We start from the raw sequence: 24,641 nt of genomic DNA, 5'->3' as shown, positions 1-24,641 counted from the left end.
GGAGTTTGCAGCTCAGGGGGGGAGAGGGGGGTGGGGCACGCAGGCTCCACAGAACTACACCAGGTCACTACATCAGAAAATATTAGCTAGAGTCAGTGAATGTGCTTGAAATGCTGCATTTCACAAAAGGCGGAATAACTCAGCTTCTAGATAGAAATGCATGTTTTTGCTGTTTTTGACCTATCTTCTCCGGCTGATAACTAAAGAACGGAAAATGGTATCAATAAACTTTTTTTTGCTGATGATACAATAGAGTCTCCTTGTTCTTTTTGCGTGTTCGGTGTTTACATAGTAATATCACACAATATTCTGTGGGCCTCGAGAAATCACTGAAAACGCTCTGAAACTCTGGCACTGGGAGCGTCCGTTCTCCAAAAGTGGCTGGCACTCAATGAGTTAAAAGTCGTTTTATACTTTGAGTGACACCCGGGGAAAAAATCCCCTGGGTTTAACAGCTGCCGGGGTCCCCATGCAAGTGGATGGGAATTTTCATGGTGTCACGTGACTTGCAATACAGAGCTTCGCCACCATGTTCAAATGGCTTCACAGCGCAGCGCTATTCCTGGGGGTCTGACCATAGATGCAGCTGACAAGTTGGCCCGAGCTGTGGCAACTTCATACGTGCCTCTTTGACGTTTCCTCATATCACAACTGATATAAACGAGACAAACACTGGCAGGAAAAAAATCTGTTGCTGCCTTCTTTCTGGTGTTGTTGTTCTCATTCATCTAGCTTTGTTAGATTGTTGCTGCTGCTGACTTGCATGTGTGTGAAACAGCGCGACAGTGATATGAGCCTCAGAGCTTTCAAACAAATAATCTTTCATGACAAGTGTCAATAGCCAGAACGGTCCGCAGGGAATGACCATAGACTTTTATTTTCTATTTTACACGCACAGTGTGAGCACTCCACGGTCGGACCGCACAGTGTGAGGACATAACTCGTGAGCTTTAGCTTTACATCATAGATGATCTACTCGTACAGAAGGAGATGCAATTAAACAATATTTCTAAAATGGTACAGTGTATGCCCAGCTTGACATAAAACCCTGGGACATTTGGTCGAAATGAACCTGATAGAGGAAGGCAGGTGAGCAGCAGTCTACATTTAGAAAATAAAAGTAAAAGTCAACTCAATCCATGGATACAAAGTGCAAGAGCAGCATTGGCTGTATACTCTGTTGCTTTGGGGCATTGAGGGGGGGCAGCATTGGTTGTATACTCTGTTGCTTTGGGGCATTGAGGGGGGGCAACATTGGCTGTATACTCTGTTGCTTTGGGGCATTGAGGGGGAGCAACATTGGCTGTGTGTATACTCTGTTGCTTTGGGGCATTGAGGGGGGGCAACATTGGCTGTATACTCTGTTGCTTTGGGGCATTGAGGGGGGCAACATTGGCTGTATACCCTGTTGCTTTGGGGCATTGAGGGGGGCAACATTGGCTGTATACCCTGTTGCTTTGGGGCATTGAGGGGGGGCAACATTGGCTGTATACCCTGTTGCTTTGGGGCATTGAGGGGGGGCAGCATTGGCTGTATACTCTGTTGCTTTGGGGATTTTTTTTTCACCTTTTATTTATAGAGGGGGAGTCTCACTGAGAGCAATGCTCTCTTTTTAGGAGCGCCCTGTTCACATTCACACACACATTCACACCTGGAAGCTGACCAGTACAACCACAGTCTGATCTGCTGGCCACTGATCAGCTCCACTGGAGCAGTTGGGGTTAAGGGCCTTGCTCAAGGGCACCTCAGTGGTGGTAATGAGGGAGGGGCAAGCGCTGCCTTTTCACTTTCCCCACCCAGATTTATCCTGCCGGTCCCGGGGATTGAACCGACGACCTTCCGGTCACAAGCTCGCTTCTCTAACCATTGGGCCACCACTGAATTGAGGAGGGGGGGGGGGGGGGGGGGCAGCATTGGGGGGTTACTGAGTGTGAGGGTCAATAGTCAATGTGTTTTTCCTCTTGGAGTCTCGCCGTGGGAACGGCACAAAGCTCTTCACCTCTCTGAAACATAACCCTGTGGGCAGAAGAAGAACACGTATCAATAACATGCAATTATTATCACTTGTTTGTTCCACACGGCAGTTCAAAAGTATCTAACACATTTTTCTATTTCATAAATCACTCATTGGCACACATTCTAAGCTATAAAATCACATTCTTATCATCATCATCATTATCATCAGTATAAATGGGAGCTGGGGCTCTGTCTGTTTGTTTATCTGTTGTTTGTTTCTCTGTGCCACTGTGATTGTCCCACTGTGATGTCATAAATCCCACTGTGACATCATCAGTGGTGTCATAAATCCCACTGTGACATCATCCGTGATGTCATAAATCCCACTGTGACATCATCAGTGATGTCATAAATCCCACTGATGACATCATCAGTGATGTCATAAATCTGACATCATCAGTGATGCTGGTCTCATTGGCCACACAGCAGCCGAGCTGCGGGCAAGGCCGCGCAGCGGGCAAGCTGCGAATGTGAGCTGCAGGGCCAGCTTGGCGAGCTGCAGGACGGGCGAGCCCGCAGAGCGGGCGAGCCTAGGAATCGAGCGCGCGCAACGAGATCCCTAGTTTTATTCATATTCTCAAATTATTTTCATTTAACCATACTATATATATATATTATATATATATATATATATAGTGATGCGCGGGTCAGGGTTTTTTAAGGCCTGCACCAACCCAACCCGTCATTGGCGCCAGCCTGACCTGCCCCGGCCCGTTAAAATATCTGAAAATGCCAACCCAACCCACCCAGCAGCCCGCAACGGCCAATTTAATGTAATATGTCTCCGGACTCAGGAGAAGCGCAGCAGAGCTCTCCAAGGTAACTCTGTCTCTCTCTTACTATCACTTGCATAATACACTAATAAACTAGGTTAGACCACGCAAATCAGTGTTTTTTTAATTAATTTGACTATACATCCTGGAACATGGCGCTAATGGCGTTAGCATTCTCGATCCACATACTGTTTAATGTTAGCATTTGAGTTAACGCTATTGTAACAAACATTGCTAACATGATTAAATTTGGGTGATGTACCCCACCCAGCCTGCCAGCTTTCAAACCATGTCAGGCTCATTTGAATTAAATCTAGCTAAAAACAAAGAAAAGTGCAGTGCATTGTTTGGAGGGTAGGAAGTGAAATGCATCTGCATTTTCTTTTCAAAATCACCTGTGAAATCCCTCTTGCATGTAAATACTTCTGATGAGTAAGGGGGAGAAAATGTTGGCAATCTAGCTTTTAGGTATTTTGCCTAATTTTGTTGTATGTGGATGGATTATTAATTTGCTGTATGCCCAAATTCACATGCTCTGTTAATGCGTGGCCTGATAATCTATTTGATTATCGGCCTGATAATCTATTTGATTATCGGCCTGATAATCTATTTGATTATCGGCCTGATAATCTATTTGATTGGCTCTATGTAGATTATCAGGACGCGGTCAGATAATCTAGTCTCACCAAAATTGCTCATAATTGTCTGTATCTTGTTACCATCTGCAACAATCCACTTTCCCACTGGCTCCATCTAATCTGTCTTGGTTTTTTTGGAGTCTTCACTTACTCTTCCACTCTTCCAGGGCGAGCGTGGCATTGTCATGGCTGTCGTCGTAGTGCTCGGGCTCGGGCGCATCCTCTGGATCCCTCAGTGTGTCAAAGTACGGGTGCTCCAGTGCCAGCTCTGCCGTGGGCCTCGCGTCGCCGTCCAGAACCAGCATCTTCTCCAGCATGTCTATCGCTGCAACCAGAGGGTGGTAAGAGAATAAAGCAATATGTTTAACAAACTTCAAAATCCATCAAATCAAAAAGAATCTAAATATTCTATGTATAATAGGGATGGGCATTTTAAGTAATTTCGATATTCGAGTACTCTCATTAACTAATGAACAAGTACTTGAGTACTCATTTATTAATGTAATAGCATCCTTTTTTGTACAAGCGGAACCAAAGTTTGGCTACGTTAAGCTATCGTAGGCTAATAGGCCTGTAAGAATATCTATTACCATGGTAATGATAGAGCAGGGGTAATAAATACTATGGTAATGATAGAGCAGGGGTAATAAATACTCTGGTAATGATAGAGCAGGGGTAATAAATAGGGGTAAAGGTGGCACTATGCCGAATTGCAGCATGGAACAGGCGGTGATGAGGTCAACAGTGACCTTGAACTTCAACCTTCAAAATGAGTTTTCTGGCGACAGTTGTCCCCAGTGTCAGAGATTGTTGCACAGCTATAGGGAAGTTCAGTGAGGACTCAGAGCAGCCGAAGATGGCGAGTTCTGCCTCCGGCTGTAGGGTTATTTTGTAGGCCTTAGAGTACCAGTCAAAAATGTTGGCCCAGAATCCTGTTAATGAAGGGCAGGACCAGAAGGCATGAGATAGTGTGCCCTCTGTCACCTGACACCTGTCACACAGTGGCGAGACAGAAGGGAAGATCCTGTGTAGTTCATGCTTGGAGTAGTGAAGACGGTGAGTGACTTTAAATTGGATCAGCTGGTGTCTGCTATTAACTGAGCAGATTTGTACCACCGACAGACTCCTTTCCCATATAATGTCAGATAAATAAATACCAAGTTCCCCCTGCCATGCTTCTCTAATCCTCTCAGTAGAGGCTGTGTTGCAGTTGTCAAACAGACATACAAATCTAGAGACAAGATGCTTGGAGTGAGGAGGGCTCAGCAATACATCGAAAAAAGTATGCTCATTTGGGAGTGCTTCAAAGGTGCGAATCTTGGATGGAACATAATTTCTGATTTGCAGGAACCTGAGCCAGTTCGTGCCAGACAACTCAAACTTCCTCTTCAGTAGATCAAAGGATGCAAAATGACCATCTATGTATAGGTCTTTGATGGAAACCAGCCCCTTCTCACTCCAGGCATGGTAGTGAGAAGAGTGATTGAAAAAAATTGGTGTGTGGACAGAAACATCTGGTAAACTCAGAACACTCCTAACTTGGTTAGAGTTAGAGTTTTTCATGACAAATTTTAAGTTTTCTAAGGTCCCAGGTCTATCTAACTTAGCAAATAGCATGGCTGACAAGGAAGAGTTAACAATGGAGCTGGCCTCCACAGTGACCTTGAACTTTGACCACCAAAATCGAATCAGTTCATCCCTGAGTCCAAGTTGATGTTTGAGCCAAAATAAATTCCCTCAAGGAGATATCGCGTTAACGAGCATGGGACAGACGTACGGACAAGCCGAAAACCCACAGCTATCACCGGCGGAGCCATAAAAAAATACAACAAGAATTTGGGGCCCATATGAGGCCAGAAACAGGGAATCCTGCTGGTTGAACTCACCCTGTACACTGGCTCTAGGGAACAACGTAGAGAAGTCCTTTCTGGGAAAGCGAGGGAGGGACTTGACATAACTTCTGGCCTGTTTTCAACACAACAGACGCCAATAAAATTTTGCATTAAAGAAATTTTGATACAATTGCAATTTTTATATTTTATACGGACGGACAACCCAAAAACATAATGAGCCTGGCCACGGCTATCACCGGCAGAGGCATAAAACATAAAATACTTCCATACTGCTCACCTGGCATAATCCAAGTCTCCACAAGCCCTGAGATGCCAAGTTGACTTGAAAAGACGTAATTTACACCATGTTTCTATCTTAAATCTGCACTGTAGCCACGTGCTGCACAATGGTGGGCTCGGGGGGTTGTAGCCTGCTACAGTGAAGATTCCAGGGCTTTCTCAGAGCTTGTGGAGACTTGGATTACGCCAGGTGAGCAATCCACTGACTGTCGGCAAGTACCACATTCAACCCTTTCTGACCAACTTTTCCCTCTGTCGGGAGCATTTGCACATTTCAGGAGACAAGGCATCTGCTTTAGAGACTAGCTCCTGACAGTACCAATTAAAAAACAGTTGAACCCTAGCTTCATGACACATGTTTTGTCCTACCTCGGGACTCTCCAGCTTCTGTACGAATTCTGCTCCTGGTATTCCAGTCACTTTCATGATCTGAGTCAGCTGGTCCATGTCTGATGGACAGCTTATCAAGGATATGTAAGGTGGATCAATGGTCTAAGGTGCATACCATGTACTGTACCTGTAATGTCCTGCATTCAAATCTGTCCCAGGACCTAGAAAAATACATATAGATATGTGGCATATTCTCTGTACAGACTAGTGACATTATGCTTCATATCACCTCAAAATGTAGGACACCAGCAAACAAAAGGATACAGTCTTTCCCTTTGAAAAGGGTTTTTCCATTGATCATTTCTGCCATGATGCAGCCCACAGACCAGATATCCACTGGAAGAAACACCAACGGAGAAGAGATCAATGAGAAACACATCACTTTAAGAGTCTAGTGAATGTTGCTCTGGGGAGTAGGTATGAGGAAGGCAGCATGTACTGTATATACTGAACCAGAGCTAACCGCTAGATATTGTACCATCCATTCTGGCAAGTACCTGGTGAGCAATACAATCCTATGAATGGTGTAAACGTGCTAGTGTTGCTTTCTGTGACATATTCCATTCTGTAGAATGCAGAATGTTTACTTTACAAAGTGAAATATTATCAACACAGCTGTAACTGTAACATTTAAAGATATGTACCGTAGGTCAACACAGCCGTGACTGTAACATTTAAAGATATGTAGGCCTACCGTAGTTAAACACAGCAGTCCGACCTATCTGATGTTTCTGCTGTGCTTATTTTATGTAGCCTACTGTGTTAACGTCTTTGACAAACCAAATCTACCCAACAGCGACAGGCTGGTCGGACTCAGTGCTAGTTCATAAAATGAAGTTGTGATTGATCAAATGTAGACTATATTTCTTCCAAATGGTTTGTTCAACATGTATTCATTTAAGAGAATATAAGGTGATGTACTGTATTCATTTAAGAGAATATAAGGTGGGAATAAGGAAATGGGAATAAAAATGGTCAGAAACGTTGATTTATTCACACATTCGCTCTTCTCACGATTTATAGGTAAGGCCTGTTGTGAATTGAGTTGCGGTAGTTTGTAATTTTTAAAAAGTGGCTCCCCCCAAACAACAGGTGGTGACATCACTTCCCTTGGTACCAAAGATCAGCCTATAGCAGATGGGTATCACAGATTTGGGGTTGGTGTTTAGTTACTTTTTAAGAGAAAACCGGAGTTGTGATGTTTTCACATGACAACAGCAGCAAACAGCTGTGGCACAGTGAGGTTGGAGGTGAGTGTGTAACAGTAACAGCTGTGGCACAGTGAGGTTGGAGGTGAGTGTGTAACAGTAACAGCTGTGGCACAGTGAGGTTGGAGGTGAGTGTGTAACAGTAACAGCTGTGGCACAGTGAGGTTGGAGGTGAGTGTGTAACAGTAACAGCTGTGAGTCTTGCCAGTCTGGGTGTAGTGCATCCAGTTCAAAATGACCTCAGGCGCCCGGTACCAGCGTGTCACCACGTAGCCCGTCATCTCAGCGTCAGTGCTGCGAGCCAGCCCGAAGTCCAGGATCTGCAGAGAGAGAGAGAGAGAGAGAGAGCACAGGTCTCAACACAAACAAAACCTCAACACCACTCAACCCCCCCCCCCCCCCCCCCCCACACACACACACACACACACCCACACACACACACACACACACACACACAGGATCTGCAGAGAGAGAGAGCACAGGTCTCAACACAAACAATATATATATATATATAATATACACAAACAATATTATATATATATATATATATATATATATACACATATACAGTATATACATATATATATACCCAGTAGTGATGCGCGGGTCGGGTTTTTTTAACTCCCGCACCAACCCAACCCGTCATCGGCCCATTAAAATATCTGAAAATACCGAACCCAACCCAACTCTGTAGCCCGCAAACGGCTAATTTAATGTAATATGTCTCCAGACTCAGGATGAGCGCTGCAGAGCTCTCCAAGGTGCCCCAAACTCTGTGTCTCTCTCTCTCCCCTCTCTCACACACAGACACACATGCGTGCGCGACGACAGTTTTACTGCTCTGGTAGCCACGACGCGCAACTATAAATTACTTTCCTTTATAGTCGCGGCTACTGCTCTGGATGCGTTGCTCGGCTGCTTTGATGTCGTTACGGGTTCTTTCTGCTTCATCGGCGTTAAACTCAGCTATTATCCGTCTTTCTTCAATTAATCCAAGGTCTTCAAATGGAGGTAGAAGTAGGCTACAGAAACAGCCCAGATCACAGTCGAGTCCACACAGAAAATCTGCGGTGGGATTCGTTTTATGGACACTTCAAATAATAATTACAGTGAATAATCCTTCCAAAATGTTTGTTTTGAGGGTACATAGGCTACCTCATTTGAAGCCTTTCTTTACTCCACCATGTAGGTAGAGAGTGCAGCAGGTGCAGTCGGCTTCAGACTCACCTTGTCTGTCTGTGTGTGTATGTGTGAGTTCACGTCTATCAAGGGTTAGTCTGCGTGTTTCACTGCTCGAATTAAATTATTTAATAATGTTGCTTTGTCACATTCTGAGCCTGCCCCACCCGCCCTGACCATATTTTCCTAATTTGCCAACCCAGAGCGCACGGGACCCGCGCATCACTATCACCCAGTCTACTTAACTACTTAACGTGTTCAAACTGGATGCTGCATATATTTACATAACCTCACGATTGTTTTTGTGTCTATAATTTATTTTTTCTTTCTTCCCGCTGAATCCCTTCACTTGTATTATTTGTCTATTAGCTAGGACAGAAAGAGAGAGAGAGAGAGAGAGAGAGAGAGAGAGAGAGAGAGAGAGAGAGAGAGAGAGAGAGAGAGAGAGAGAGAGAGGCTGAAAGGGCCATGGGTCGGATTTGAACCCGGACTGGCCAGGAGAAGGACTAAGCTCTACCAGGTGAGCCACCGGGGGGCGCCCCCTGAACCCCTCAAACTCGGTGAGTGCGCTTTGGGGGGGGGGCGGGTTTGGGTTTGACTGAGTGCAGAGCACTGTTTGTTGTTTGTTTTGCCCTGATGAAGGCCGAAACATGTTGGCGTGTACTTGTTTTTAATTGTTCTATAATGAACTAGCCATTTATTAAAGTTTTTTTTTACTTTTGTACCTAAAGAGCTGCCTTAGTTTCCCTTCTTTTTTTATTAATACATTTGTGTTCAATTGTGTTCCGCCCGCCTAAACATAAACGTGCTCCCGCTAACCTCGCGTCACCAGGCTCTCTCTCAAAGGAGTCCAAGAATTGGTGCGCTCATCTCAGTATTAAATACTTTGGGTGCCGGCCCAACAAAACATGAAAAGTCCAATAGAACTGTCAGCACTCACAGGTCAAGTGTCAAAAAGGATTGTAATCCACACAGCAGCAGCACAACAGACGCGTTTCAGCCTGTGGCTTTCCTCAGGCTCTCTTAAAGGAGCCACAGCTCTGGAGCTGGGGGCGGAGCCACAGCTCTGGAGCTGGGCGGAGCCACCAGGGCACAGCACTCTCTATGCTCTAATCAGAGATATGCCCAGACACACACAGACAGGATGAGGTTAGGCTGCTTCCACCCAAACAGCCCAAGCAGGCTGGTCCGGTGCTCAGAGGAGAGGGCAATCTTGCAGGAGAAACTTTAGTTCATTACCAAAGTACGGCACTGTCTGGAGCACACGGCTCAAGTGTCTAGAAAAAGGTTTTATTTTAGACTAACGTTTCGATGCAAGTGCGTCTTCATCAGAGTCATGGCTCGACTCTGATGAAGACGCACTTGCGTCAAAATGTTGGTCTAAAAAAATAAAAAAAATAATAAGTTTTCTATACACTTGATCCGTGTGCTCCAGTGCCATACTTTGGCGATGAACTAAAGTTTCTCCAGACAGAGATTTCTGTTTTATCAGTGTTTCTGACCATGGAACCGCCTTGGGGGAGTAATTTATTTTCCCCAGAAGCTGTGAAGTGTACGTATAAGCAGTGTGGAAGCAGTGAAGTGTAATTACATTAGCAGTGTATTGTGACTATAGCAGACAGCTAACGCATTAGCTAGGGAGAGATAACGTTAGGCAGAGCTGGCTCATCCGTTTACTACTGCAACCAAACAATGTTTCAAAAGTGTACCAAAAGAAGCATATTTGCGATTGTATTAAAATAGGTTAACATCAAAATTCAAGTTCAATGTCTTTCTATTAGCGCCATTACGGTTGCATGGTCACATTGGGGTTTTTTTTTTTTTACCTTTATACTTTGGAGTCTCACTGAGAGCAATGCTCTCTTTTTCAGGAGTGCCATGTTCACATTTACACACATTCATACCAAGGGCACCTCAGTGGTGGTAATGAGGGAGGGGCAAGCTTTCCCCAGCCAGATTTATCCTGCCGGTCCCGGGGATTGAACCGACGACCTTCCGGTCACAAGCTCGCTTCTCTAACCATTGGGCCACCACTGCCCCACTTGTTGGTTGTTCCTGGATAAATCTGTTGATTGATTTGATATTATCGGACCTTTTGTTGTTGTTAATGTTATATTTTGTATTATTTGTCTTAATAAATGTATTAGTTTGTTTTGAACCAGTAGCCTTATGTTGTTATTTAGCCTTTCTGGTGCTATGCATGCTTAAATCAGTGCATTTTATTTGATGAAAAACATCATTGGTATCCGCAGTGGAAGTGGTCCCTGGGAAATGTGGTTTGGTAGCCTACATGGTACATACTTGGTGTGAAAAGTTTGGGAAGCCCTGTTCTAATGTAATCCTCCGAGGCACAAACCTTCAGCTCGCAGTCCTGGTTTACGGCCAAGTTTCCAGGCTTAAGGTCCTGCAAAAGAAAATGAGTTGAATGATGGTCACTTGGCAGCACATTGTGGTTAACAGTATAGTGTCGTATCCAATCTGAGACTGAAAGTTTCAATACTTATAATCGCTGTAGTCTAAAATGGTTTGTTTGTTATACCTTAAATACTGTTGGGATTTTAAACAGGGTGACTCAGCCATAAGTTAATGATGGTGTCATTCATAATACTACAATGTGATGTGGGTGGGCCTGTTAGTAAGTCATGCTAACATCTTCTATTACCACAGTATAGTAGGGTATCATACCACATTTTAACACAGGACTTATACCGCATTCAAGACAACTCGGACCGCCGTAACTTTCAACACGGAACCTCCGGCCCGGACAGATTTGCATTAGGAGTCAGTCTCCTAAACTCAGGTCATAGGTAATGTATTGTTGATTGTACTGTAAATTATTGATGTTTGCACTTTGGTTGTGTATTTGCACATGTCGGCACTGGTGTGCTATGCACTATTGTTTTTTTTGTTGTTGTTTTTGTTATGGCACTGTGTACCTATGTGGCAGCCTGTATGTCCAAGACAAATTTCCCTCGGGACAAATTAAAATAATCTTGAATCTTGAATCACGCTGCACCTCCCGCTCGGGGGGGAACCAAACGGTTGCTATAGCAACCCGTGTTAGCATTGTAGCTACCTACTAACTAACAATGCTAACCGAACATGCTGAATGTTGAATTTCACACAGAGCGAAACACAGATGACACAAACACATATTAAACGTTAACATTACATAATTAAGACATCAAATTGTGTGTTGAAACGTCAAAAAACGTCTTTATAATAATTATGTGATCACCATTAACGATGCAACTCGCCATTTTGATGTGGCTGTGAGTGACGTCGACTTGGACAAACTGGAGCTCTGGATGATACCCGAATTTCCCAGCTGTAATTCCGGCCTGAACGAGCGTTCAATTAACTTTTTACAGGTCGGAACCCATTTTTTCCGGTGGTCCGAGTTGTCTTGAACAGGGTATCAGTGTGCAGGACCATGTCTCTCTCTCTAACACATGCACGCACACACACACACACACACACACACACACACACACACACACACACACACACACACACACACACACACACACACACACACACACACACACACACACACACACACACACACACACACACTTTAGGTAGGTAGGTAGGTAGGTAGGTAGAAAACTAACGTCCTCCAAGGACAACAGTACATGTGGACACAGACACATTAAAATTACATACAAAAATCATAAAATCATCTGTAGCAGTTAATAATATGGCAATAATACTGTGCATTAAAGTGCATATATACTGTATAGCAGCCCGGCATATTTAAAGTGCATATCTATAGCATATTGCAAACTGCATATTGCTGATGACCAGCTATATTCCCATAATCATAATACAATTTGTAACTATCTATACTTGGGAGCATCTGTCTGTCTCTCTGTCTCTCTGTCTGTCCTTCGCGTATCTCGAGAACCGTTGGTCGGATCGACATGAAACTCAGGGGGTGCGCTGATGGCGACCCAACGGAGTGCGGTGCCCTGTTTCCGTGCGATTCGGACGTGAAACACGTTCGATATTTGAATATTTGTCTTCAGTTCTGCACTCCCTTCAAGCTCCAACCGATCTGGCCATAGGGTCGTTAAGGAGGTGAACTGACTACACAGGGTCGCTAATTAAGTCAACATGGACTCGTAAAGCGCAAATTATGCTCGGGCAAAATCAACGGCGCTGACTGCGCCGAGGGGGTCGCCGCAGCTGGGCGTAGGGGGCGTGCAGCTCCTCGAAAATGTCACTCTGCGCCGTCTAGCGCCATCAACTCCTTGTTGTGAGGAATGAGGAAATGCCATTTCCTCATTTAACGTGCTTGTCCCTCATCTAGCAAAGCCTTCTGCAGGCTCACTGGGACAATAAAATGTTCCCCCACTGACATGATTGCAAGTTCTTGGTAAACGACAAGATAACGTTTTGGACATGTTTTGAACGAGTTACGTTCGAGTATGCACAGTCTCGCTGTCGCCGCTCGTCGCTGGCAAGGCTCCAAGTCGTGGCTGTGCAAAACCATGCCGGGCGCTTAAGTTGAGAGTGAATGCCTGGGAAGGGGGGGGGGGGGGGTTGTTAAGTCAACATGAGAGAGAATAGTAGGAGAACATATGTAAGCTGAATAAGCAGCATTAATATTCAAGTCTGCTATGAATAAAATCAAGGGGAAATAATCAGTAGAGCTCATGGGTCTTAGTTAAGTGAGATTTCTGAGATATTTTTATGTGGCTATAATGGTAGGCTATAATAGCATAGCGCCACCTACTGGCAACACAAAAAGCGATTTATCGCGAGAAACATTTGTCCGATTGACTTCAAACTTGGTAAGTGCGCTGCTCGGACCCCGATGGAGTGCGGTGCCGCATTTCATGCAATTTGGACTTATTCCAGGACTGTCTGTATGTATTTTCTTCGCATATCTCGAGAACCGTTTGTTGGATCGACTTCAAACTTGCGCTTAGGGGGACCTGACAGAGTGCAGTGTGTGTGCGGGGGGAGCGCCCACGGGGTGGTGCATGGGGGAACTTCAGATTCCCTTAATCTCACATCTTATGTAATTGAATGATTGACATGGAAATAAATGAATGCTTTGCTCTGTTGGTTCTGATCTTGGGGTATGTATGAAACTGAAACCACCGGAGACACTCGTCACCGACATTTCTTTCAAGTTCATGACTACAGCTGCAAACTGGCACCCTAAATGGCAGCAAGAGGTAACTGTGTGAAAGTTGTGAAATTAAATACCTAGAAATTGGGTTAGGTGACAACAGTAAGCGTCAGACAGGACATATCATGTTCACCAACCCGGCCGGTCTGTGTATCTTTGCTAAAGATCTATGCTGAAGATACCTAAGAGAAAGACATATTTCAGCTGTGGACCTGGCTGTCATGGAGTAGAAAATATGATGCCGTGGACTGCATTTATTGAAGCCATGCGTGGGGACCATGGACATCACGATAGCTAGGTTGCATTTATCTTTTATTTACTTTGTGGTAGGGACTGCTCAGTGCTCATTATGTTCATTCTACCTATGTCAATATGATCTGTTTAAATAGGTTCTGTAATGATTGAGTACATGCTGGAAAACACATGTAATACTGTGAACTGATACTAACATTGCTGTTATATCACTCATACCACTAACATATATGGTGGCTGATACACTATATTATGCATCCCTTATTTGTGGGTGAGGGGGTCCTGTGGGGAAGGGGTGGTATGTTTGACTGAATGAATCTATATGTGTATGTGTATGCTTTTGTAGATGTTTGTAGTTTTAGTATTTTTCTTCTTTTATGTTATGTTGGAAAATCTATATGAATAAAAAAAGAGAAAGAAACCCGAGTGCAACATAAGATGGTCAGAGAAGTATAACAGTATAAAACACACCGTCGGTGTTGGGCAGTAAAGTAAAAGTAAACTTACTGTAATTTTATTACTTTCCCAGTAACTAGTAATGTAAGGGATTACAATTTACAAAACACTAATTACAGTATTTAGCAGTTACTAATCCAAGTAACTTCAAGTTACTGCATTACTTTCTTCAGTGTCGGCACAGTGGAGATAGTTCTGGCTATGCGTTGCCAGAACACAATTAGTTTTTTGTCCTAGGTAGGCAAATACATAGAAATTAAGCAGTTGGGATATTACTACTAACTACTAATAAGGCCATAGCCAACTGGTGTAGGTTTTTAATGTCATCTATTCATAATAATCATTTGTTTTCTCCCCAATTGTACTTGGCCAATTCCCCCTGCAGATCTGGGGAGAGTTGTAGACTAGCACATGCTTCCTCCGATACATGTGCTGTCGCCATGGCGCCCATGGCACATTGTCTCCAGAGTCTCCACCCTAGAAATTAGCATTCTTCGCTAATTTCTAGTACCCTTAATCCGGCTTCCCACCTACAGACATGGCTAATTGTGTCTGTAGGAACGTCTGACCAAGCTGGAAGTACCGCTGCCAGGAATTGAACCTATGTCTCCTCGGTGGTACTGTAGGTGCGTGCTTTTACCCAGACTGGACCAGATTTGATTTTAGACCGATATCTGCCTAATATATCGGCACATTATATCGGCCTCACCTTGCTTCCTGTAACCCACACACACACCCATGCAGCTGGCACGGCTGGAGCAAGGTGTGTCCTAACATCTCGAGACAAGCAGGCAGACACAGAGTGCAGCCTTACCTGTTAGGGCAGGGCTAGCTTAGACACTCACTCCACAACAATCACAGGGGGAAAAGGCAAGTTTGCCATCTGGGCCGTGGAAGTCTATCAACCATTGTTGCTTGTTCTTTACACAGTGCTATAAAAGTAAAAGAAATGTACTCCCACTTACCCTGTGGATGATGCCAGCCTTGTGAATGTACTGCAGGAAACAGAAACATTTGAGAATAACAGTAAAGACATTAAAACGAGGAAATAACACAAATGGAATTATGCAGTCACCAAAGAAAGTGTGAAACAAATCAAAACTATCGTCTATTTTAGAATCTTTAAGGTAGCTGCCCTTTGCCTGGATGGAAAAGCAAAGGCTTTGGAAAGAAATTCATACATTGGATCAACAGAGGATTGTTGTCCTTCAAATCTAAACTAACATAGAAATATCTTAAGGCATGTTACTCAGAATTAGAGCTGCCGAAAATAATCGATTCAGAGATGCATCGTGATGCTTAATAGGACGATTCTGAATCGATGAACAAATATCAAAAATCGATTATTTAATTTTTTTTTTTTTTTTTTTTTTAATAATCAAATAAAATAGAATGTAAGTACATGCAGTTGTTTATTTTAATTATGGATCATAATACAATGCAATTCCAAATGCGGAGATGCATCGAGATGCATCGTATAATCGAATCGAATCGAATCGTAGACTTGTATAATCGAATCGTATCGAATCGTGAGATCAGTGAAGATGCACAGCTCTACTCAGAATTGCAGAAAGCAAATTGTACATGCAACCTTTTTATCCGTTCTGGATTATGGTGATGTAATTTACTGTATATGCACTCTCCTGCCTCTACTCGTAAACCTCTTGATGCAGTCTATCATTCCGCCCTTAGATTCATAACTGGGGAGGGATGCCTTCAGAACGCATCGTTGTTTATGATATGAGAAAGTTGGGTGGCAGTCCTTGGCAGTGAGAAGAGAACAGCACTGTATTCTATTTATTTACAAAGCACTTCTTGGCAAACCTCCTGGGTATCTGTTAGGATAAATCACTGTCACACTGCACTAGGTCCCAAGACTATTTTGCTTGTTGAAAGTCATCATGTTCAGACTGAAATAGAGAAACTGGCTTTTCATTACTACGCTGCACAAAAGTGGAACAATCTGCAGGAACTCGCAAAATTAGACAAGCTATTGACGGTATTGAGCTACTGATGTTGTCTTGTTTCTTGTATAATCTGTTGTTGTATACTGTCTGTACTTATACTTATACTTATACTTGTGTGCTTTTATTCGTGTGTGGCGGCTGCAAAAGGACAGTAGAGAGACATTCACCTTACTGTGTTCCCGTCATCCGGTAATTGCCAGACTATTACCGTTAAAATTTATTAAAATCTCCCGGACACCAAGTCCGATGAAATGATCTCCCTCTAAACACAAGTTGAATTGTAATAGGCTCAAATTAAATGTCCACACATGGTCTTTTAAATAGCCAGCCTAAGAGATTTTTGATGTGTTTAGCCTTATAGCCTACCTTATGCGATGAACGATGAACGAAACAAATAAATAAGGCTTGTAGGCTTACCCAGAAATCGCCGCCATGCTGGTTTGTAAGGGGAAAAGGCTATGAGATTTTAGGTTAAATCAGTGATACTCAACCCGAGGCTCTAGAGCAGGGGTGTCAGACTCATATTAGGTAGAGCAGTGGTTCCCAACCTTTTTTGTGTTATGTACCCCTTGAGCTGTTTTACCATGCCAATAGTACCCCTCACTCATGCGTGTCGATAATTCTCCTAAATTTGTTATATTAAACTTATATTAAACTTTTAGATGACCTCTCTAACACCTCATTATTAAAATAATTTTAATTACTCATCTTTAATACAATTCTGACTTTCAATTGGAAAAAGTAATCAGTTTTTATTTATTTTAGGAAATACATTGTAATCCCCAATCTTTCCAAGTACCCCCTGCAAGCTGCTGAAGTACCCCTAGGAGTACACGTACCCCTGGTTGGGAATCACTGAGGTAGAGGGCCGGATTTGTTCAACTGAGACCTCATGGGGGCCGGATTTTTTTTTAACTAAAATCAATTCGACTCATTTACCCATTTACTTCACAAAAGAAATACTGCTCTTTCCATTTCTCTTGAAACTGCCTACATTCCGTGTCAACCTTTCTCTTTTTCGACAGCATCTTGTTCAGGGGCGGACTGGGATCATAATTCAGGCCGGGCATTAGATACCAAGCAGGCCAGGCCGATACGGGCCGACGCGCCGTTTAAAGCTCAATTTGGGCCGTTTGAAGCCAGATTTGGGCCGTTTGAAGCCCAATTTGGGTCGTTTAAAGCCCGATTTGGGCCGTTTGAAGCCCAATTTGGGCCAAGTCCAATTTTACAATGAGATGCACCCACTTTAACCCTGAATAAAGTAATAAAACCACTAGTAAACCAGTAGGCGGCGCCTGGCCTGCTGTTCAGTGAGTGGCCTGACTGCAGGCACAATTTTTTTTTTTTTTTTTTTTTTGCAGGCCAGGCCAGGCCAGGCCAGGCCAGGCCACCGGGCATTTGTCCGACGTGCCCGATTATGCAGTCCACGCCTGATCTTGTTGATTCTTTTGTTTTTTGGTAGGTAGCTGAATGCGCGATTCAATTCCAGCGTGGCATCATGGCAGCTTTGTTTACACCTGATGACCTACTGACATACTTCCTTGTAGTGCAGGTTAATTAACTTATGAATGAACTCTTAGCTTGCTTATTAGCCACACGTAGTTCATGATAATGGGGTGCGAATTTAATAATAATAATAATATTTTTTTTTTTTTTTTTTTAATCTTCCAAAACATCTCGCGGGCCGGATGAAACCTGCCCGCGGGCCGGCCCGCGGGCCGTATCTCTGACATCCCTGCTCTAGAGCCACATGCAGCTCCTTTATGGGTTGCTCACGTATCCAAAAGAGTTACATGCAGGAAAGTGAAGGTGCATTTGAAGAACCTCCGAAATAATCAAAATATTGAAGTTGAAGTGTGTACTTAATGTCATTAATATGTACTTTTATTGTCTTATATTATTTGTTGTTGATATATACTGTAACTTTCGTGTGCTTTTATTGTGCTTTTATTGTTTTTATGTTACTGTAATCAGAGCTTGCTCTCAATGGCCTTCTTTGTTTAAATGATAAATAATAAAATACTAACTTCACAATTTATATTTTTAGTTTTTAGTTTTTAGTTTATAATTTGAGATTGTTTCCTGTATTACTCCATCTTCTACTATTGATGTGACTGCTGCACTGCATACTTGCACTAAGTCAAATTCCTAATTTGTAATCTGATTACTTACTGTGGCTTTTAAAATATCTTGAATCTTGACTAAGAACCTATTTTCATGCATTTAAGCAGAAGCTTTTAGATCAACCCGCTATAAGTGTGTGGCGGTGTATTTATCTTACGTTTTCTCCCCCCATTTCCACGGCCACCTGCTAAAAGGGGTCGTGGTAATGGGCGCGTATAATCACAAAAAGATTCAGGTAACACCACGGAACATTGTAGAGCTTTGCAGATGCTCCGCTTTGCGTCAGGTGGTTCTTGGCCTCCACGTCGTGCATTAAAATCGTTTAACGCACACCTGGGAGTCGATTATCCCTTAGTGTAGTGTATTAGAGTTGATTATGACGCTTTAACCTGATGGTCGAGTGTTAATGTTTTCTGACTATTTCTCCCTCCGGCTCACCCTGAGTCCACAGAGCATCTGGTAGACGAGAAACTGGACCCTGTCTTCTGAAAGATGACCTCGCACCTTCGACAGGTCTGTAAACATGTAAGGCATCACCAGGTAGCTGGGAGAGAGTGAGAGGAGGGAGAGAATGAACGAATGAATGAATGAATGAATTTATTTATTAGACAAATTAAAAAATATAATACATCAACAAGCATACAGTATAAAATAATTAATCTCACAATAAAGTCGTCAAACTTATTTCTATTGTGGTCCTGAAACAACAAACATCAATATAGAATACAAAGAAATACAAACCAACACAAGTTCAAAAACCATTCAAAGAAAGGTTTTGCTTTTGCACTATATTACTGTAGCTTAGTCAGCATGAATCTTTTTAGAAGGTTTTTAAAACTATTCAGAGAATTAACAGATTTAATTTCATTAAGGATTTTCTCATCACTGCAGTGTGATTACCTATGGAGGCTGCGTGCAGCTTGAATTATATACTAGAAATCGATCCCTAGGCTCGCCCGCCCTGCAGCTCACCCGACACCCGCTGCACAAGCTCACAAAGAAGCTACTATGTGACATCACTGACTGAAGCATAGTATGTGACATCACTGACTGAAGCATACTATGTGACATCACTATGTGACATCACTGACTGATGATGTCACTGGTGACATTACCGATGGTGTACCGGAATTAGAATGTCGCGGGTCCCTAAATTTCTGCGACGTCAAAGTAGGGTCACGAGCAAAAAAAGGTTGGGAACCCCTGACCTAAATGGATTGGAAGTTTGAAACCCTCATTAATGGTTGCACCTGTGTTTACCCTGCCTTTTAGACACAAAATGGCCTCTGTGAAAATAATCTTGTTGTCAACTTTGTGAAAACATGAGCTTTCTCAGACCAGAGTTGTGAGCGACAGCCTCCTGAGCCTGGCACAGCATGACGCTTCGTTCACACAGACAACCTACGCCTTGCCTTGCCTCAACCCACGCCTACGCCGAGCTGGGCGCGAACCTGTTACACGCTTTTGCGATCACACCGCACGCCTTTTGCACGCCGAACCTGGAGCCGAGTCACAAGCGCCTCTCCTCTCTCCCGACTGTATTTTTTCACGTGTTGTCCAGATTTGTCATGGGTAGCCTCTAGGTAAAATAAATCGGATATATTTAATGTTCTATTGATGCTGGATATGTATAACCAGGTCTGACTATAGTCGGACATTTTAGAGAGGTGATCTTGCAAGAATATGTGCTGGCAGCCTGGCACAACAACATTGTCCATCTTGCTTCTTCGGTCGCTATTCTCTCTCATGAAGATTTGTTTGCCGACGGGGAGAAAGCCCCACGTGATAGCCACCCGTCAATCTCTCTGTCTCTCTGCTCAACATGTTGTAGTAACTCCATTTTATTTTGAAATTCAGTTGATTTTGCCATTTCCGACGGATATTGTGCGTTTTTCTTTCATGGCTTGACAGAAGAAGTCTGCCTGCACGCGCCTTGTCGGCTTCAAAATAGAACTCACGCCTATTCGATAAAATCGGCAAGGCACAGGCAAGGCGTGGGTACACGCAGGGTTCACGCTCAGGCGCACGGTGTACACAGCCTCGTTGACTAAAACAGACGCCTATTAAAAAGCGTGGGTAAAGGCAAGGCATAGGCAAGGCTTGGGTCCCCGGTGTGAACCCAGCCTGAGAGGCGCTCCCTGCCTGCCTCCCTGCCTGCCTGCCTGCCTGCCTCCCTGTCTGCCTGCCTCCCTGCCTCCCTGTCTGCCTGCCTCCCTGCCTCCCTGCCTGCCTCCCTGTCTGCCTGCCTGCCTGCCTGCCTCCCTGCCTGCCTGCCTGCCTGCCTGCCTGCCTCCCTCCCTGCCTGCCTGCCTGCCTGCCTGCCTGCCTGAGGGCCAAGACGTACTCACAAGTCCTGGAAGTCATCCAGGCTCGAGGCTGGCGTAAACACCTCCATGAGGCCGATCACCTGGTGGGGAAAGGAAGAGGAAGGTGACAATAAGGCAAGGGTGTCTGTCACCAGTGTGCGAGTGAAATGTCCATGCTCATTCATCTTTGGAAGTTATGGTATACCGTAATCAAGTTTGTAAACAAATGGATTAGCTATACTTCCAGTTGTAACTGCCGTTGGTTTTAAACAGCAGTTCATGGTGAAACCACGCCCTCTTTGAACTCAAACTGCTCCTTCATACTTTAGGCTAGACACTCCTTTTAAACTTTAAACAAGTCACCACTTTTAGGACTCCATCCCATTTAATACAGCTTTAAATTGATCTTTTCTACTGTTTGAGAAATTGCAGTTTAATTTTTCTACTTTTTTCAACCTTTATAATGCGACCCTATGGAGCCAGCCTTGAGCGTGTCACAACTCACTCTAGCAAGCTGAACTTTCTACTAAATTCACACATTTTAAAACTGCGACAGTTCACACAACTTTAACACCACATATACATACATCAGTTTAGCTACTTCTGCTCTCGCTCACAATGTCAAAATATAAGCAGTGTGATGTTTAGTGTCTGAGATATTCATGTTTGTTTGGCACAGCTTTTCAGCTTGATTTCAGACTAGTTTCTGCTGCAGTGGCACCCAGAAGTACTTTTTTGTGGTCGTGATGTCACACTGATTCACCATGAATCATTATCTCTGCAGGGCGTTGGTGATGGATGATTGTGTTATTACAGGCAGAGATGTCATGTGCAGAGATAGACTTTTCTATCAGCACTTCACACACACACACACACACACACACACACACACGCACACGCCCTACACTATCAGCACTAGGGTTTGTTCATGTTCAGGGAGAAAGCTTTGCAGTGTGGTGCTCTGAGCGCCTCACGTTTTCGTGCTTCATGTGTTTGAGCAGGCGGAGCTCCCGGTACGCCCTCTTGGCGAAGATCTCCGACTGGAACGGCCTGTGGAGTTTCTTGATGGCCACTTTCTCTTTCGTCTTCTCGTTTATTGTTGAGCTGTGACACATAACAGAATAACAAATAAGCATACAGCAGCATTATCAATATAGTCAGGCTTGCCAGACTCTCCTGCGCTGGCTCTGTTATCTTGACAACCATCCACCGAAAAACCAAGCAGGCCTGCTTTATTGCACAATCCAAATCTTCATCAAAACTCGCCATTTTCAGTGTTAATTAACTGTTAATTTAAAATGAGTTATTCCTCTAAACCTGACTTCAAATGCCCCAAATCTTTTCGCGCCGGCGCCGTTCGGCCCCCAACCCTCAGCAAAATCTGGCCCTCTGGTAGCGAGGACATTTTTTGTGGTCCTCTCTATCATCAAAGTTCCTGGGTTACGGCATGACAATATTTCTTCTGCCCCCGGCAACAATCTGGGTTTCTCATGTGGCCCCCCATGAAAAATAATTGCCCACCCCTGCTCTAGCATGAACAGCACACCCAAGCTGATCCCACAAATGTTCAATTGGGTTGAGGTCAGGACTGTTGGCAGGCCATTCCATTCTCTCTACTCCCAAATTCTGGAGGTAGTCTCTGATAAACCCCGCTCTGTGGGGGCGAGCGTTGTCATCTTGGAGGATGGAGTTCGGTCCCAGACTGTGGAGATATGGGATCACCACTGGTTGCACAATCTCATCTCGATATCTCTCTGCTTTGAGATTGCCTCCAATGATGACAAGCCTGGTGCCAGGCTCTTATGGCTGTGTATGGTTCTTCCACATGCTACTGAGGCTCCTGACTGTTAAATTAATAAATTGTAAAATTGCCACTATGTCTTATCGTTTCTTCCTTGTTACTGATAGACTTCAACTCATCCAATCCACCAAACAACACCAAACAAGAGTCAATAGCAACAGCAGAATAAGCTGTTTGGCATTGGCACAGAAGAGTTGTCAAATTTTTCATGAGCGCAACCCACCTACTCAGCTGTGCTGCTCATTCCACAAATGCATGTTCCTTACAAATGGGGCACCATTTAAAAGGGAAATAAACAGGCTTTCGAACGGTATGTATTGCCAAGAAGCATTGTTACAACAGAGAAATAATCTACCAAACACAAATTTCCCAACTTTTTGTTCGATGTTTATTCCGAATGCACCCCATGACACACTTCTGCTGTCTAAATTGATGATAAACTAATTTTACAAACTTTACTCGAGAAAATGAAACATGGAAAAATAATTTATATTTTGTTTGACATCACACCTTAAATTACCATTCAGCTCTGGATTTAACAAGATGTTGCATACGTTTATCAATACCGAAAAAAATCTTTATGATCATCGTGATATTGATTGATATATCGACGAGGCCGAGCCCTATCGAGTGCTGGGGGCTGTGTTGACACACAGGATCATGCACAGGATGTAAACCAAGGCCCTAACGGCCGTGTGCTGCCTGTAACGTTATGGAGGCGAAACGAGTCTACTACCAGACTGCATCCCGTCCCGTCCAGTCCCGTCCAGTCCCAGACAACAACAACACAGCTGCCTTGATGTAAACTGGATGACAGCTAGCATCACTCACCACACAGAGCCGTACGCTCCTGTGCCGATCTGTTTCAGGCGGGTGTACTTCTCCGGGACCTCCCACACCGTGCTGTTGATCTCCTCACGGGAGAAATGTGCTGCAGCCTCCATGTTGGACACGTCCTGTTAACTAGTAACGAATGGGAGAAACACCTCTCCCCTTCTCTTCTCCTGTACGCAGCCTGTCAGCACTCAGCCAGCAGTCACTTGTTGAAAAGGTAGGTACAGCAAAAACACAAGGATTAAGCTGTAGAAGACACACATGTACAACTTCCGGGAAGGATTTTCAAAATAAAGTCCAAATACGGTTACGATATTCAAAATAAAAGTCTCAATCACGAACCAAGTGAAGGTCAAAGGTCAAAGTTCAAGGTCACTGACGGAATAACAACTATTAAACAAGTGGACGTTTGTGCCAAATGTCCTGAAATTCCATCAAGGCATTCCTGAGATATCACGTTAACGAGCTAGAAAGTTCCTGAGGTCACAGTGACCTTGAACTTTGACCTTTGACCATGCACCAAAATCTAATCAGTACATCCAAGTCCAAGTGGATGTTTGAGGCAAATTTGAAGAAATTCTGTCAAGGCATTCCTGTGTTAACAAGCTAGAAAATGGCATTCCTGATGTCACACAGTACAGTGAACTTGAACTATGACCTTTGACAACCAAAATATACATGGTACAAGTTTGTGTTGATAGCAGGGGCAATGGGGTATTCTATTCCAAAGGATATGGTACAGTAAGAACATGGTAATTCCATAGAAACAAACAAGGCTTCCTTTTACAGTACAGTTTAAGCTTACTTACTGGGTAACTTGTGAGGTTTTACTTGATAACGTTTTAGAATGTACATGGTACAAGTTATTGTATAGTATATTTACTGGGTAAATACTAGGTAATTACCGGTTAAATACCTGGTAGTAGTTATCAGGTTAATATCTGGTAAATACCAGGTAAATACCTGGTTATTACCGGGTAAATACCTGGCCATTGTCGGGTAAATACCTGGTAATTACCTGGTAAATATCTGAGTTATTATCAACCTAACATGGTCACATTTACACAAATTGATAGGTAATAGTGGTTTATAATCTATAATCTATAATCTATAATTACTGGGTAAATACCAGGTAATTACCGGGTAAATACCTGGTAGTTGTCAGGAAAATATCTAGTAAATACCGGTTAATTACCTTGTATTTACCAGGTAATTACATGGTAATTACCAGTAAATACTTGTAAATACCTGGTAGTTACCAGGTAAATACCTGGTAATTACCGCACTGTAAAAGGAAGGGTTACCTAGTATATATATATAGCTGCTGGGCAGTGGTGAGTCGGGCCAGGCATTTTGAGCAGGTAGAGCAAACATGGTTCTTCTCAAACGTTTTCAGGCCAAGGTTCTCTCCTTTAAACCCAATGT

At 43.6% G+C, this 24,641-nt stretch overlaps 1 protein-coding gene across 1 annotated transcript; it reads right to left on the bottom strand.

Annotated features, from left to right (window-relative positions):
- Positions 1–836: 836 nt before the first annotated feature.
- Positions 837–23,396, bottom strand: mapk13 (mitogen-activated protein kinase 13). The gene is made up of 12 exons (XM_083639168.1): positions 23,214–23,396; positions 21,556–21,685; positions 20,624–20,682; positions 18,714–18,819; positions 15,150–15,179; positions 10,693–10,740; positions 7,363–7,477; positions 6,214–6,285; positions 5,929–6,008; positions 5,314–5,392; positions 3,579–3,752; positions 837–2,016 (listed from the first exon to the last, which is right to left on the bottom strand). The coding sequence occupies exons 1-12, from the start codon at positions 23,324–23,326 to the stop codon at positions 1,922–1,924; spliced, it is 1,101 nt and encodes a 366-aa protein (XP_083495294.1). The 5' UTR covers positions 23,327–23,396; the 3' UTR covers positions 837–1,921.
- Positions 23,397–24,641: the final 1,245 nt, after the last annotated feature.

Source organism: Poromitra crassiceps (assembly GCF_964638095.1).
Source record: "Poromitra crassiceps genome assembly, chromosome: 6".
NCBI classification, from domain to species: Eukaryota; Metazoa; Chordata; class Actinopteri; order Beryciformes; family Melamphaidae; genus Poromitra; species Poromitra crassiceps.
This window is presented reverse-complemented; position numbering and strand designations above follow the sequence as displayed.

What these genes read in the sequence shown, in the direction of transcription:
- mapk13 (XM_083639168.1), bottom strand. Translation starts at nt 23,326, where the DNA reads ATGGAGGCTGCAGCACATTTCTCCCGTGAGGAGATCAACAGCACGGTG. An exon ending in CTGGATGACTTCCAGGACTT is followed by an intron (nt 18,820 to 20,623) that starts GTGAGTACGTCT and finishes ACTCTCTCCCAG; the next exon opens with CTACCTGGTGATGCCTTACA. An exon ending in AGGCTGGCATCATCCACAGG is followed by an intron (nt 10,741 to 15,149) that starts GTAAGTGGGAGT and finishes TTTCTTTTGCAG; the next exon opens with GACCTTAAGCCTGGAAACTT.